This window comes from Salmo trutta, chromosome 6 (genome assembly GCF_901001165.1).
Source record: "Salmo trutta chromosome 6, fSalTru1.1, whole genome shotgun sequence".
Classification (NCBI taxonomy): Eukaryota; Metazoa; Chordata; class Actinopteri; order Salmoniformes; family Salmonidae; genus Salmo; species Salmo trutta.
In genome coordinates this window covers 7,474,847-7,491,435 of record NC_042962.1, presented here as the reverse complement: position 1 = coordinate 7,491,435, position 16,589 = coordinate 7,474,847, and the positions used below count along the sequence as shown (strand labels likewise).

Here is a 16,589-nt window from a genome sequence, read left to right as displayed (position 1 = left end):
TTAACGCATGGAAGACATTCCCCTCTGTTGATATTATCAAGGAGACTCCAATTGACTGATGTCAGCATGAACAGATAGAGAGTGAATGCAAGTCTTGTGTAGATGATTGGAGAGTTGTGAAGGCCAGGTCTTAGCCTATATCTGCAGTCCCATGTCTTGCATTTCCTTACTTTTCCACTTTCATACTGTAGCAGATTATAGTTTTTGAAAATGCATGATAAGACATTAATCATCTTTGGCAGATATTTGGAATGTGGTTAAGGTAGATTGTGATTCTGATGAAGGTTGTAATTGGTGATTGGGGTTATAATGCATTATGCATTTAAAATGCATATGGCTCAATGCACGCTATGTCTGTTTGCAGAGATAGCAGTGGATGAAATATTTATTGAGTGTTTGCACAGCAGAGCAGGCATATTCATAACATTACCCAACCTGTCCTACATTTTCATAACATTACCCAACCTGTCCCTCCATATTCATAACATTGTTGGTCTCTGACCACATGTCAGAGACCACAAGATGTCAGAGACCACTATGATGTCAGAGACCACTATGATGTCAGAGACCACTATGATGTCAGAGACCACTATGATGTCAGAGACCATTATGATGTCAGAGACCACTATGATGACACACAAAATGTGTTTGATGGATCCTTTTTGTCTTCTTCTAATGCCTCTTAAGGGGAAAGTAATCAAAAAAAGTTATCAGATTATGTTACTGAGTTTGGGTAACCCAAAAGTTACATTACAGATTAAAATGTTGGACAGTGATGTACACTAGTATGTTGTGTAGTTTAGTGATGTACACTAGTATGTTGTGTAGCTTAGTGATGTACAGTAGTATGTAGGTGTACATGATGCCATCTATTTTGTGAAGTGCATCAGTCCCTCCTGCAGCAAAGCACCCCCACAAATTGATGCTGCCACCCCCGTGCTTCACGGTTGGGATGGTGTTCTTCGGCTTGCAAGCCTCGCCCTTTTTCCTCCAAACATAACAATGGTCATTATGGCCAAACAGTTCTATTTTTGTTTCATCAGACCAGAGGACATTTCTCCAAAAAGTATGATCTTTGTCCCCATGTGCACATTCAAACCTTAGTCTGGATTTTTTATGGCGGTTTTGGAGCAGTGGCTTCTTCCTTGCTGAGCAGCCTTTCAGGTTATGTCGATATAGGACTCGTTTTACTTTGGACATAGATACTTTGGTACCTGTTTCCTTCAGCATCTTCACAAGGTCCTTTGCTGTTGTTCTGGGATTGATTTGCACTTTTCACTAGTATGTAGGTATGTAGCTTAGTGATGTACACTAGCAGGTAGTGTAGTGATGTACACTAGTGTGTAGGTGTGTAGCTTGGTGATGTACGCTAGCAGGTACACTAACGTTCTAAAGTTTGGGGTCACTTGGACATTTACTTGTTTTTGAAAGAAAAGCATTTTTTCTCCCATTAAAATAACATCAAATTGCTCATAAATAAAGTGCAGACATTTAAAAAAAAAAGTTATAATTAACCTTTATTTAACTAGGCAAGTCAGTTAAGAACAAATTCTTATTTTCAATTATGGCCTAGGAACAGTGGGTTAACTGACTTGTTCAGGGGTGGAACGACAGATTTTTACCTTGTCAGCTCAGGGATTCGATCTAGCAACCTTTCGGTTACTGCCCCAACGCTCTAACCACTAGGCAGAGTTGCAAAGAAAAAGCCATATCACAGACTGGCCAATAATAAGAAAAGATTAAGATGGGCAAAAGAACACAGACACTGGACAGAGGAACTCTGCCTAGAAGGCCAGCATCCCGGAGTCGCCTCTTCACTGTTGACGTTGAGACTGGTGTTTTGCGGGTATTATTTAATGAAGCTGCCAGTTGAGGACTTGTAAGGCGTCTGTTTCTCAAACTAGACACTCTAATGTACTTGTCCTCTTGATCAGTTGTGCACCGGGGCCTCTCACTCTTCTTTCTATTCTGGTTAGAGCCAGTTTGCGCTGTTCTGTGAAGGGAGTAGTACACAGCGTTGTACGAGATCTTCAGTTTCTTGGCTATTTCTTGCATGGAATAGCCTTCATTTCTCAGAACAAGAATAGACTGACACGTTTCAGAAGAATGTACTTTGTTTCTGGCCATTTTGAGCCTGTAATCGAACCTACAAATGCTGATGCCCCAGATACTCAACTAGTCTGAAGAAGGCCAGTTTTATTGCTTCTTTAATCAGGACGACAGTTTTCAGCTGTGCTAACATAATTACAAAAGGGTTTTTTAATGATCAATTAGCCTTTTAAAATTATAATCTTGAATTAGCTAACACAATGTGCCATTGGAACACAGGAGTGATGGTTGCTGATAATGGGCCTCTGTACGCCTATGTAGATATTCCATAAAAAAATCTGCCGTTTCCAGCAACAATAGTCATGTACAACATTAGCAATGTCTACACTGTATTTCTGATCAATTTTATGTTATTTTAATGGACATTTAAAAAAATTAATTACAGTCGAAGTCGGAAGTTTACATACACCTTAGCCAAATACATTTAAACTCAGTTTTTCACAATTCCTGACATTTAATAGTAAAAATTCCCTGTCTTAGGTCAGTTAGGATCACCACTTTATTTTAAGAATGTGAAATGTCAGAATAATAGTAGAGAGAATGACTGTATGTAGGTTAGTGAAGAAGCATTAGGTTGACGTCTTACCCTCTCTGAGCAAACCTGTGTTTCAGAGTGCAGTGAGAGTGAAATTGGTTGGTAATGAAATGACTCAGTGTGTGTGTGTGTCACAGTGGTGTTTGTTTTCTGACTTTGCAGGACAAATCCGTGCACGGACGGCGCTCAGATCCAGGTTAGTGCATTCTGAACACACCATGACAATAACCATCATCTCTTACCCACTCACATCAGTAATATAATCCCTCTTCTTGCTCTCTCTCTATTTCACTCTCTCTCTCACTCTTTCACTCTCTCGCTCTCACTCTTTCAATCTCTCTCTCTCTCACACCCTCTATCTCTCTCTCTCTATTTCACTCTCTCTCTCGCTCTCTCACTCTCTCGCTCTCTCTTTCAATCTATCTCTCACTCTCTCACACACACACCCTCTATCTCTCTCTTTCTCTCTCTCTCTCACACCCTCTATCTCTCTCTCTCTATTTCTTGCTCTCTCCTTCTTCCTCTGTGGGAATGAACCATGACATACTGCAACCTCTCAAATCAAAGAGGAGGAGGGTGTAAATTGCCTGTAAACTTGGCCCCGCTTTCCTTTGTAATTTCCCCTCTGTGAAAAATTCTTATTGACCCACCAGGCAGTGAAATCAATAGGCACTTGATTGCTTGAGACCTTATCATTTCATAATTATCCGCACTCACATAGTTCTGTCTGCTCAAAGGCGAACTAACACAGGGTTTGTCCTTGTGTTGATGGAAGTGCATTTCGTGCTCTAAGACTCGGTTCTCCTCACTGATAATTGTCATGGTACCGGTGTCTGTGCCGGGTAGGGCAAGCTAACACATGTAGCCCACATTCAATAGGTTGTTACATGGATTCAGATACCAACAAAGCAAGTCAAGTCAGTCCTCAATCTTGCCCTGATGTCTATAGTTAGAGCAGAGGAATAGGGTGTCAGAGTGACATAGTCCAGTACAGCAGTACTGCTGTAAGACAACCAGGAAACAACCAGTTGATTGTTATTATGCAGCAGTAACCAGGTCGAATAACCATGTCTAGTAACCATGTCTAGTAACCAGGTCTAGTAAACAGGTCTAGTAACCAGGTCTAGTAAACAGGTCTAGTAACCAGGTCTAGTAAACAGGTCTAGTAACCAGGTCTAGTAAACAAGTCTAGTAACCAGGTCTAGTAACCAGGTCTAGTAACCAGGTTTAGTAAACAGGTCTAGTAAACAGGTCTAGTAACCAGGTCTAGTAAACAGGTCTAGTAAACAGGTCTAGTAACCAGGTCTAGTAAACAGGTCTAGTAACCAGGTCTAATAACCATGTCTAGTAACCAGGTCTAGTAAACAGGTCTAGTAACCAGGTCTAGTAAACAGGTCTAGTAACCAGGTCTAGTAAACAGGTCTAGTAACCAGGTCTAGTAAACAAGTCTAGTAACCAGGTCTAGTAACCAGGTCTAGTAACCAGGTTTAGTAAACAGGTCTAGTAAACAGGTCTAGTAAACAGGTCTAGTAAACAGGTATTATAACCAGGTCTAGTAACCAGGTCTAGTAACCAGGTCTAGTAAACAGGTCTAGTAACCAGGTCTAGTAACCAGGTCTAGTAACCAGGTCTAGTAAACTGGTATAATAACCAGGTCTACTAACCAGGTCTAGTAACCAGGTCTAGTAAACTAGTCTAGTAACCAGGTCTAGTAACCAAGTCTAGTAACCAAGTCTAGTAATCAGGTCTAGTAACCAGGTCTAGTAAACTGGTATGATAACCAGATCTAGTAAACTAGTCTAGTAACCAGGTCTAGTAACCAGGTCTAGTAAACTAGTCTAGTAACCAGGACTAGTAAACTGGTATAATAACCAGGTCTAGTAAACAGGTTGAACATCCAGGTCTAGTAACTGGGTTTTATTACCAGGTCTAGTAAAGTGGTCTAGTAACTAGGTCTAGTAACCAGGTCTAGTAACCAAGTCTAGTAACCAGGTCTAGTAACCAGGTCTAGTAAACTGGTATGATAACCAGATCTAGTAAACTAGTCTAGTAACCAGGACTAGTAAACTGGTATAATAACCAGGTCTAGTAAACAGGTTGAACATCCAGGTCTAGTAACTGGGTTTTATTACCAGGTCTAGTAAAGTGGTCTAGTAACCAGGTCTAGTAACCAGGTCTAGTAACCAGGTCTAGTAAACAGGTCTAGTAACCAGGTCTAGTAAACAGGTCTAGTAACCAGGTCTAGTAACCAGGTCTAGTAAACAGGTCTAGTAAACAGGTCTAGTAACCAGGTCTAGTAACCAGGTCTAGTAAACAGGTCTAGTAAACAGGTATTATAACCAGGTCTAGTAAACAGGTCTAGTAAACAGGTCTAGTAAACAGGTCTAGTAACCAGGTCTAGTAACCAGGTCTAGTAACCAGGTCTAGTAAACTGGTATAATAACCAGGTCTAGTAACCAGGTCTAGTAAACTAGTCTAGTAACCAGGTCTAGTAACCAAGTCTAGTAACCAAGTCTAGTAACCAGGTCTAGTAACCAGGTCTAGTAAACTGGTATGATAACCAGATCTAGTAAACTAGTCTAGTAACCAGGTCTAGTAACCAGGTCTAGTAAACTAGTCTAGTAACCAGGACTAGTAAACTGGTATAATAACCAGGTCTAGTAAACAGGTTGAACATCCAGGTCTAGTAACCGGGTTTTATAACCAGGTCTAGTAAACAGGTCTAGTAACCAGGTCTAGTAAACAGGTCTAGTAACCAGGTCTAGTAACCAGGTCTAGTAAACAGGTCTAGTAAACAGGTCTAGTAACCAGGTCTAGTAACCAGGTCTAGTAAACAGGTCTAGTAAACAGGTATTATAACCAGGTCTAGTAAACAGGTCTAGTAAACAGGTCTAGTAAACAGGTCTAGTAACCAGGTCTAGTAACCAGGTCTAGTAAACTGGTATAATAACCAGGTCTAGTAACCAGGTCTAGTAAACTAGTCTAGTAACCAGGTCTAGTAACCAAGTCTAGTAAACTAGTCTAGTAACCAGGTCTAGTAACCAGGTCTAGTAAACTAGTCTAGTAACCAGGTCTAGTAACCAGGTCTAGTAAACAGGTCTAATAACTGAGTATTATAACCAGGTCTAGTAACCAGGTCTAGTAACCAGGTCTAGTAACCAGGTCTAGTAACCAGGTCTAGTAACCAGGTCTAATAACCAGGTCTAGTAACCAGGTCTAGTAACCAGGTCTAGTAACCAGGTCTAGTAACCAGGTCTAATAACCAGGTCTAGTAACCAGGTCTAGTAACCAGGTCTAGTAACCAGGTCTAGTAACCAGGTCTAGTAAACAGGTCTAGTAAGCAGGTCTAGTAAACAGGTCTAGTAACCAGGTCTAGTAACCAGGTCTAGTAACCAGGTCTAGTAACCAGGTCTAATAACCAGGTCTAAAACCCAAACAAACATCATAGTGTACAAGGTTATCTCTCATCTGAGAACTGGACGAACTAGTGTACAATGATACTGTCTGTTTGCAGGGTTGATTTGAGAGAGGTTATGGTTATCATCGAACGGCCGGTGCGTGTGTGTGTGTACAGTGTGTGTGTGTTTGTGTGTGTGTGTACAGTGTGTGTGTGTGTGTATCTTCATTATCGTCTATAATTGGATCATTAATATTTTAGGAGAGTTAGAAGAGCCTGCCTGAAAAAGGCAAGCAGTTTACCTCCGCCCACCCCTCTCCACACACACACACCTTGCTGCATTCTGCACACACACATACACACACATATACACACACACACACTCCATCAGGATCACGTCCAGGGTTTGGAGTTTCAGTGTAACATAAAGTCATAGGAGTCACCTTGGGTATATTGGGGTCTCTGGATTCATTAGGTTGCTCAGTATGAAAGGGCATCAGTTCAGTTCTGCTCTGTGCTGGTACTAGAACACTGCTTCTCTGCTGGGAGGCAGTCTCTGTCTCTCTCTCTCTCTCTCTCTCTCTCTCTCTCTCTCTCTCTCTCTCTCTCTCTCTCTCTCTCGCTCTCTCCTCTCCCCCATTCTCTCTTCTCTCTCTCTCCTCTCTCATCATCTACTCCCATTCTCTCTCTCTCTCTCTCTCTCTCTCTCTCTCTCTCTCTCTCTCTCTCTCACTCAATTTCTGTTCAATTTCAATATAAGGGCATTATTGGGAAATGTATATTACCATTGCCAAAACAATAACAATTAACACTAAACATTACATTCACAAAAGTTCCAGAAGAATAAAGACATTTCAAACGTCATATGTCTATATACAGTGTTGTAACGATGTGCAAATAGTTAAAGTACAAAAGGGAAGATAAATAAACATAAATATGGGTTGTTTTACAGTGGTGTTTGTTCTTCACTGGTTACCCTTTTCTTGTGGCAATAGGTCACAATTCTTGCTGCTGTGATGGCACACTGTGGTATTTCACCCAATAGATATGGGAGTTTATCAAAATATGAGGGAAATATGTGTCTCTAATATGGTCATATTTTTGGCAGGTGGTTAGGAAGTGCAGCTCAGTTTCCACCTCATTTTGTGGGCAGTGTGCACATAGCCTGTCTTCTCTTGAGCGCCAGGTCTGCCTATGGCAGCCTTTCTCAATAGCAAAGCTATGCTCACTGAGTCTGTACATAGTCAAAGCTTTCCTTAAGTTTGGGTCAGTCACAGTGGTCAGGTATTCTGCCTGTGTACTCTCTGTTTAGGGCCAAATAGCATTCTAGTTTGGTGTGTTTTTTTGTTAATTCTTTGCAATGTGTCAAGTAATTATTTTTTTGTTTTCTCATGATTTGTTGCTGTCTTGGGATAATGTGGGGTCCGTTTGTGTTTGTGAACAGAGCCCCAGGACCAGCTTGCTTAGGGGACTCTTCTCCAGGTTCATCTCTCTCTAGGTGATTGCTTTGTTATGGAAGGTTTGGGAATCGCTTCCTTTTAGGTGGTTGTAGAATTGAACGGCTCGTTTCTTGTTTTTGATAATTAGCGGGTATCGGTCTAATTCTGCTCTGCATGCATTATTTGGTGTTTTACGTTGTACACTGAGGATATTTTTTCAGAATTCTGTCTCAATTTGGTGTTTGTCCCATTTTGTGAATTTTTGGCTGGTGATCGGACCCCTGACCTCACAACCATACAGGGCAATGGGTTCTATAATTGATTCAAGGATTTTTTATCAGATCCTAATTGGTATGTCAAATGTTATTTTCCTCTCTCTTTCTCTCGCTCTCTCTCTTTCCTCTTTCTCTCTCATCTCTCGCTCTCCCCCCCTCGCTCTCTATCTCTCTTTCTCGGTACTCTCTCTCCCCTCTCTCTCTCCCCTCTCTGTGTACTCTCTCTCTCCCCTCTCTCTCTCCCCTCTCTCTCCCCTCTCTCTCTCCCTCTCTGTCTCTCTCTCTCCCCTCTCTCTCTCCCCTCTCTCTCCCCTCTCTCTCTCCCCTCTCTGTCTCTCTCTCTCTCCCCTCTCTCTCTCCCCTCTCTGTCTCTCTCTCTCCCCTCTCTCTCTCCCCTCTCTCTCCCCCTCTCTCTCTCCCCTCTCTGTCTCTCTCTCTCTCCCCTCTCTCTCTCCCCTCTCTCTCTCTCCTCTTTCTTTCTTTCTTTCTTTCTTTCTTTCTTTCTCTCTCTCTCTCTCTCTCTCTCTCTCTCTCTCTCTCTCTGTCCTCTCACTCTCTCTCTGTCTCTCTGTAAGGACTGTGGTGGACTTTTTTTCTTGAGCAGAGAGAGAAATACATTGTGGTGCTTATTATCAGAGATCCTTTGTCTGCGTGTGAGTGTGTGTGTGTGTGCTCAGAAGGGAGCGCGAGAGCCCCATCCTCAGCCATTTTAGCTTCTATATATCAAAGCACCATGTATCTCAGCTACAGTCCATCTCCAAGCAGGGTCAGGGTTAGACCAGTCCGTTTCCAAGCAGGGTTAGACCAGTCCATCTCCAAGCAGGGTTAGGGTTAGACCAGTCCATCTCCAAGCAGGGTTAGACCAGTCCTTCTCCAAGCAGGGTTAGACCAGTCCATCTCCAAGCAGGGTTAGACCAGTCCTTCTCCAAGCAGGGTTAGACCAGTCCATCTCCAAGCAGGGTTAGGGTTAGACCAGTCCATCTCCAAGCAGGGTTAGACCAGTCCATCTCCAAGCAGGGTTAGACCAGTCCTTCTCCAAGCAGGGTTAGACCAGTCCATCTCCAAGCAGGGTTAGACCAGTCCATCTCCAAGCAGGGTTAGACCAGTCGATCTACAAGCAGGGTTAGACCAGTCCATCTATAAGGAGGGTTAGACCAGTCCTTCTCCAAGCAGTGTTTGGGTTAGACCAGTCCATCTCTAAGCAGGGTTAGACCAGTCCATCTCCAAGCAGGGTTAGACCAGTCCATCTCCAAGCAGGGTTAGACCAGTCCATCTCCAAGCATGGTTAGACCAGTCCATCTCCAAGCAGGGTTAGACCAGTCCATCTCCAAGCAGGGTTAGACCAGTCCATCTCCAAGCAGGGTCAGGGTTAGATCAGTCCATCTCCAAGCAGGGTCAGGGTTAGACCAGTCCATCTCCAAGCAGGGTTAGACCAGTCCTTCTCCAAGCAGGGTTAGACCAGTCCATCTCCAAGCAGGGTCAGGGTTAGACCAGTCCATCTCCAAGCAGGGTTAGGGTTAGACTGGTCCATCTCCAAGCAGGGTTAGACTGGTCCACCTCCAAGCAGGGTTAGACCAGTCCTTCTCCAAGCAGGGTCAGGGTTAGACTAATCCTTCTCCAAGCAGGGTTAGACTAGTCCTTCTCCAAGCAGGGTTGGACCAGTCCATCTCCAAGCAGGGTTAGACCAGTCCATCTCCAAGCAGGGTTAGACCAGTCCATCTCCAAGCAGGGTTAGGGTTAGACCAGTCCATCTCCAAGATGGGTTAGGGTTAGACTGGTCCATCTCCAAGCAGGGTTAGACCAGTCCATCTCCAAGCAGGGTTAGGGTTAGACTGGTCCATCTCCATGCAGGGTTAGGGTTAGACTGGTCCATCTCCAAGCAGGGTTAGGGTTAGACCGGTCCATCTCCAAGCAGGGTTAGACCAGTCCATCTCCAAGATGGGTTAGGGTTAGACTGGTCCATCTCCATGCAGGGTTAGGGTTAGACTGGTCCATCTCCAAGCAGGGTTAGACTGGTCCATCTCCAAGCAGGGTTAGGGTTAGACCGGTCCATCTCCAAGCAGGGTTAGACCAGTCCATCTCCAAGATGGGTTAGGGTTAGACTGGTCCATCTCCATGCAGGGTTAGGGTTAGACTGGTCCATCTCCAAGCAGGGTTAGACTGGTCCATCTCCAAGCAGGGTTCGACTGGTCCATCTCCATGCAGGGTTAGGGTTAGACCGGTCCATCTCCAAGCAGGGTTAGACCAGTCCATCTCCAAGCAGGGTTAGACCGGTCCATCTCCACGCAGGGTTAGACTGGTCCATCTCCAAGCAGGGTTAGACTGGTCCATCTCCAAGCAGGGTTAGGATTAGGGTCAATGCAAATAGTCCGGGTAGCCATTTGATTAGCGAATATGAACACACACATAATATGAACACACACACACTGACGTTTTCCGCTTGCGTTTTCTCCCTCAGGTCTACCTAAGATGTTGGTGACTAGGAACTATTTCGGCGTGCCCAGTCCCATGTGTGGCCCGCCCCTCAACATTCAGCAAGGTGACATCATCGAGCTGGTCTGTGCTGATCTACACAGCACTTGGTGGCAGGTGACACATCGTTCTGTGTGTTTCTCTGTGTGTATGTGTGTTGTGGGTGTGTTTTGCGTGTGTGGGTGTGTCTTGCGTGTGTGGGTGTGTCTTGCGTATGTGGGTGTGTCTTGCGTGCGTGTGTGTGTGTGTGTGTGCGTGCGTGTGTGTGTGCGTGTTTGTTTTGCGTGTGTATGCTTGTCTGTCTTGCGTGTGTGTGTGTGTGTGTGTGTGTGTGTGTGTGTGTGTGTGTGTGTGTGTGTGTGTGTGTGTGTGTGTGTGTGTGTGTGTGTGTGGCAGGTAAGGATTCACTTCTCTTCACCAGTAGATGTGACCTCACTCCCCTTTCAAATGAAACTAAATCAATTGGTTTGTTCAGTCATGATTTGATAGCATTGTGTTATAGTGTAAACTAAGACATTTATGCCCTGACCAGTGACGTAACATTGTACGAGCACAGAGCAGGTAAACCTATTGAAAGACACATCTCTCAGACTGGGCCTAAAGCTGAAAGAGCACGGTGGAACGATAGCCATCATTTTATTTATATGGCAAGAAGTGTTATTTTATTAGTCTTGCGATCCATGTCTTGAACTTAACAACATTTTTGTTTAATTCTCACAGTATTTTGTTATCAACATGACTCCATCTAGTTTCTTAGACTGGTCTGATTTGGTCGGCATCTTATTCAAATCTGACTGTGTCTCTGTGACTGTGCCTCTGTGACTGTGCCTCTGTGACTGTGCCTTTGTGACTGTGCCTCTGTGACGTTGTCGTGCCCTCTTCATAGTCTCTGTGACTAGGTGACTGTGCCTCTGTGACTGTTCCTCTGTGACTGTGTGACTGTGCCTCTGTGACTGTGTGACTGTGCCTCTGTGCCTCTGTGCCTCTGTGTCTGTGTGACTGTGCCTCTGTGACTGTGTGACTGTGTGACTGTGCCTCTGTGCCTGTGTGACTGTGCCTCTGTGACTGTGTGACTGTGCCTCTGTGACTGTGTGACTGTGCCTCTGTGACTGTGTGACTGTGCCTCTGTGACTGTGTGACTGTGCCTCTGTGCCTCTGTGCCTGTCACAAGCGTCACAAGCGTCGTATTGAATAGACCAAGGCGCAGCGTGGCTAGTGCTCATTCAACAGGTTAAAACCTGTTGAGGCCAGGGGGCAGGATCTTATCCCGGTATTGGGATTCATTGTCATGTGACCATGGCGGGGAATTCAAAACTGCAAGAGTAATCATTTCAAATAATCAAATAATCAACTATTTTCCTCCATTTGAAAGATATATCTCCTAAATCTAACCACGCTGTCCGATTTTCAGAGGCTTTACGGAGAATGCATAAAGTTAGGTTATGTGAGGAGAGTACATTGACAATAGCTGCGTGTAATGTTTAGCCAATTCAAAGAAGGGCATCAACAGACAGAAAACTAGCTAGAATTATGCACTTACCTTTGACAATCTGCATCAGATGACACTCATAGGACATTATGTTAGACAATACATGCATTTTTAGTTCCATCAAGTTCATATTTATATCCAAAAACAGCATTTACAGTCACGGTGAAATTCAGAATTTTTTCCGGCTCGAATGCTCCCAGTGAATCCAGCATTACAAATCACGGAATTACTATTCGAAAACATTGGTAAATTATAATATTGTCATTCAAAGAATAATATATTATCATCTCGTAATTGCTACCGAATGGCCAGATCTCAAAATAACTTTACTGGGAAATCACATTTTGCTATAAACTGGGTACTATGCTAACAACATAAGCTAAGCTATAAGCTAAGCTAAGCTATACCGTTAGCATTAGCATCATCTAATATCGATAATAACATTCTAAATATCCCCTTACCTTTGATTATCTCCATCAGAAGGCGCTGCCAGCGATCCCAGGTCCAGAACAAATGTGGTTTCTTTTGATAAAGTTCATAATTTATGTCCAAATAGTTAGCGTTCAGTAGGCTCCCACAAAATGAGGTGGGCAGTGTAAAGTCACGCCGAAAAGCTAAAAAAAACCTAGTAAATAATCTATTTATGTTTGTTCAAACATGTCAAACGTTGTTTAGCATTAATCTTTTGGTCCATTTTTAACGTGAAACATCAGTAAACATCAGTAATATTTTCACACAACCTATCAAGTGTCTAGAATAAACGATTATGACAAAGACACTCTTCTCAGATTCATGCGTAGGCGCAAAAAATGAAGTGATGACGTGTCAACTTGTAAGCATTCTAATTCGGTCTGTATTCATCACAGATGCTTCAAACAACTTTCTAAAGATCGTTGACATCTAGTGGAAGCAGTAGGAGTTGCGAACTGAATCCTTTCTCACTGTGGTATCTTTAAAACAATGACACTAAATAGTACAGTCACAAAATTCTCATTTTTTTAATCTATTTTTCACAGGTTTTTGCCTGTAATATGAGTTTTGTTATACTTACAGACACCATTCAAACTGTTTTAGAAAATTCAGAGTGTTTTCTATCCGAATGTGTTAATAATATGCATATCCTAGCTTCTGAGTTGGTGTAGGAGGCAGTTAAAAATGGGCACATATTTTTTTCAAAATTCTCAATACTGCCCCCGTGGCCCGTAGAGGCTAATGAAGAACACTTTACAAAAATAACAAAAACGACCAACAGTTCCGTCAGGTACAACAACTAAACAGAAAATAACCACAAAACCCAAAGGAAAACAGGCTGCCTAAGTATGGCTTCCAATCAGAGACAACGAAAGACACCTGCCTCTGATTGGAAACCATAATCGGCCAAACATGGAAAACGAAACATAGAAATAGAAAACTAGAACAAATTCCCCTAGAAACAAAAAAACCCAAAACACACAAAACAACCCCCCTGCCACGCCCTGACCATTCTACTATGGCAAATGACCCTTTTCACTGGTCAGGACGTGACTGTGCCTGTGTGACTGTGTGACTGTGCCTGTGTGACTGTGTGACTCCAGTGCATTTCTACCTGCAGTGTCAGTGTGTAACATACTGCTAAGGATGACTGCACATGAAACGCTGGCTAATCCTCTGTTTGGTAATTGTGAAAAGTGTTGGTACAAGCTGTAGATGAGCGGTTTAACAGAAACATGGAAACACAGGGACAGGATGTGGAGGAACATTTCATCATGTCATCATGTTGGGGATGTCTTACAGCATACACACACATGCACATGCACACACACACACACACACACACACACACACACACGCAAGAACATACATGTACGCACACTCACGCACACACACACGCACATGCACACACACACACACACACACACACACACGCTAGAACACACATGTACGCACACACACACACACGCAAGAACATACATGTACGCACACACACACACACACACGCACACACACACGCAAGAACACACATGTACGCACACACACGCACACACACACGCACATTCTAACACACACTCACGTGTACACACACACGCACACACACACACACACAATGCGTCTTTAATCTAGGAGAACAATAACAGGCCAGCAGGAATAAACAGATAAACAGAGAGCAGCAGCAGCATAAAAATGAGGGGTGAGGTCAATGCAAATAGTCCGGGTAGCCATTTGATTACCTGTTCAGGAGTCTTATGGCTTGGGGGTAAAAACTGTTGAGAAGCCTTTTTGTCCTAGACTTGAGAGAACAGTCTATGACTAGGGTAGCTGGAGTCCCTGGCAATTCTTTGGGCCTTCCTCTGACACTGCCTGGTATAGAGGTCCTGGGTGGCAGGAAGCTTGGCCCCAGTGATGTACTGGGCCGTTCGCACCACCATCTGTAGTGCCTTGCGGTCGGAGGCCGAGCAGTTGCCATACCAGGCGGTGATGCAACCAGTCAGGATGCTCTTGATGGTGCAGCTGTAGAACCTTTTGAAGATCTCAGGACCCATGCCAAATCTTTGTAGTTTCCCGAGGGGGAATAGGCTTTGTCGTACCCTCTTCACGACTGTCTTGGTGTGTTTGGACCATTCTAGTTTGTTGGTGATGTGGACACCAAGGAACACCAAGGAGCTCTCAACATGCTCCACTACAGCCCCGTCAATGAGAATGGGGGCGTGCTCGGTCCTCCTTTTCCTGTAGTCCATAATCATCTCCTTTGTCTTGATCATGTTGAGTTAGAGGTTGTTGTCCTGGCACCACACTGCCAGGTCTCTTACCTCCTCCCTATAGGCTGTCTCATCGTTGTCAGTGATCAGTCCTACCATTGTTGTGTCGTCGGCAAACTTAATGATGGTGTTGGAGTCGTGCTTGGCCATGCAGTCATGGGTGAACAGGGAGTGCAGGAGGGGACTGAGCACACACTCCTGAGGGGTCCCCGTGTTGAGGATCAGGGTGGCAGATGTGTTGTTACCTACCCTTACCACCTGGGGAGGCCCGTAAGGAAGTCCAGGATCCAGTTGCAGAGGGAGGTGTTTAGCCCCAGGGTCCGTAGCTTAGTGATGAGCTTTGAGGGCACTATGGTGTTGAACGCTGAGCTGTAGTCAACGAACAGCATTCTCACATAGGTGTTCCTTTTGTCCAGGTGGGAAAGGGCAGTGTGGAGTGCAATAGAGACTGCATCATCTGTGGATCTGTTGGGGCGGTATGCAAATTGAAGTGGGTCTAGGGTTTCTGGGATAATGGTGTTGATGTGAGCCATGACCAGCCTTTCAGAACGTTTCATGGCTACAGACGTGAGTGCTACGGGTCGGTAGTCATTTAGGCAGGTTACCTTGGTGTTCTTGGTCACCGGGACTATGGTGGTCTGCTTAAAACATGTTGGTATTACAGACTCGGACAGGGAGAGGTTGAAAATGTCTGTGAAGACACTTGCCAGTTTTGTCAGCGCGTGCTCGGAGTACACGTCCTGGTAATCCGTCTGGCCATGCGGCCTTGTGAATGTTGACCTGTTTAACGGTCTTACTCACTTCGGCTACGGAGAGCATGATCACACAGTTGTCCGGTCGGGCTGATGCTCTCATGCATGTTTCAGTGTTACTTACCTCGAAGTGAGCAAGAAGTTATTTAGCTCGTCTGGTAGGCTCATGTTGCTGGGCAGCTCACGGCTGTGCTTCCCTTTGTAGTCCGTAATAGTTTGCAAGCCCTGCCACATCCGACGAGCGTCAGAGCCGGTGTAGTACGATTCAATCTTTGTCTGTTTGATGGTTCGTTGGAGGGCATAGCGGGATTTCTTATAATTTTCCGGGTTAGAGTCCCGCACCTTAAAAGCGGCAGCTCTACCCTTTAGCTCAGTGCAGCTCTACCCTTTAGCTCCATGGCTGCTGGTTGGGGTATGTACGTACGGTCACTGTGGGGACGACGTCGAGGATGTAATTATTGATGAAGCCGGTGACTGATGTGGTGTACTCCTCAATGCCATCGGAAGAATTCCTCGAACATATTCCAGTCTGTGCTAGCAAAACAGTCCTGTAGCTTAGTATCTGCATCATATGACCACTTTCTTATTGTGTGAGTCACTGGTACTTCCTGCTTTAGTGTTTGCTTGTAAGCAGGAATCAGGAGGATAGAGTTATGGTCAGATTTGCCAAATGGAGGGCGAGGGAGAGCTTTGTATGCATCTATGTGTGTGGAGTAAAGGTGGTCTAGAGTATTTTTACCCCTCTGCTTTCACATTTAACATGCTGGTAGGAATGAGGTAAAACAGATTTAAGTTTCCCTGCATTAAAGTCCCCAGCCACTAGGAGCGCCGCCTCTGGATGAGCATTTTCCTGTTTGCTTATGGTCCTATACAGCTCGTTGAGTGTCGTCTTAGTACCAGTTTGTGGTGTTTAATAGACAGTTACGAAAAATATAGATGAAAATTCTCTTTTTAATAGTTTGGTCTACAGCTTATCATGTGATACTCTACCTCAGTCGATCAAAACCTGGAGCCTTCCTTAATATTAGATTTCGTGCACCAGCTGTTATTTACAAATATACACAGACCTCCATCCCTTGTCTTAACAGAGGCAGCTGTTCTATCTTGTCGATGGACCGAAACCCAGCCATCTGTTTGTTATCCATGTCATCGTTCAGGCACGACTCAGTGAAACATAAGATGTTACTGTTTTTAATGTCCTGTTGGTAGGATATCCTTGATCAGAGATCATCCATTTTGTTTGTTATTTTGTTATTTTGCTGTTAGCGTTGGCTAATAGGACTCAGAAGGCAGCCCGACCTCCGCCACTTTGTTCTCTGTCTTTTCTATATGCAAATAACAGGGATTTGGGCCCGTTCCTGAGAAAGCAGTATATCCTTTGCGTCG

General features: G+C 44.2%; 1 protein-coding gene across 2 annotated transcripts in view; it reads left to right on the top strand.

Annotated features, from left to right (window-relative positions):
- The window catches only part of LOC115195356 (guanine nucleotide exchange factor VAV3), a 156,882-nt gene that overhangs the window by 103,498 nt on the left and 36,795 nt on the right, over nt 1–16,589 (top strand). For both annotated transcript variants that reach the window (XM_029755143.1, XM_029755144.1), the window contains exons 19-20: nt 2,807–2,840; nt 10,214–10,344. In XM_029755143.1, the coding sequence (XP_029611003.1) occupies nt 2,807–2,840; nt 10,214–10,344 (165 nt within the window). The remainder of the gene's footprint in view (nt 1–2,806; nt 2,841–10,213; nt 10,345–16,589) is intronic.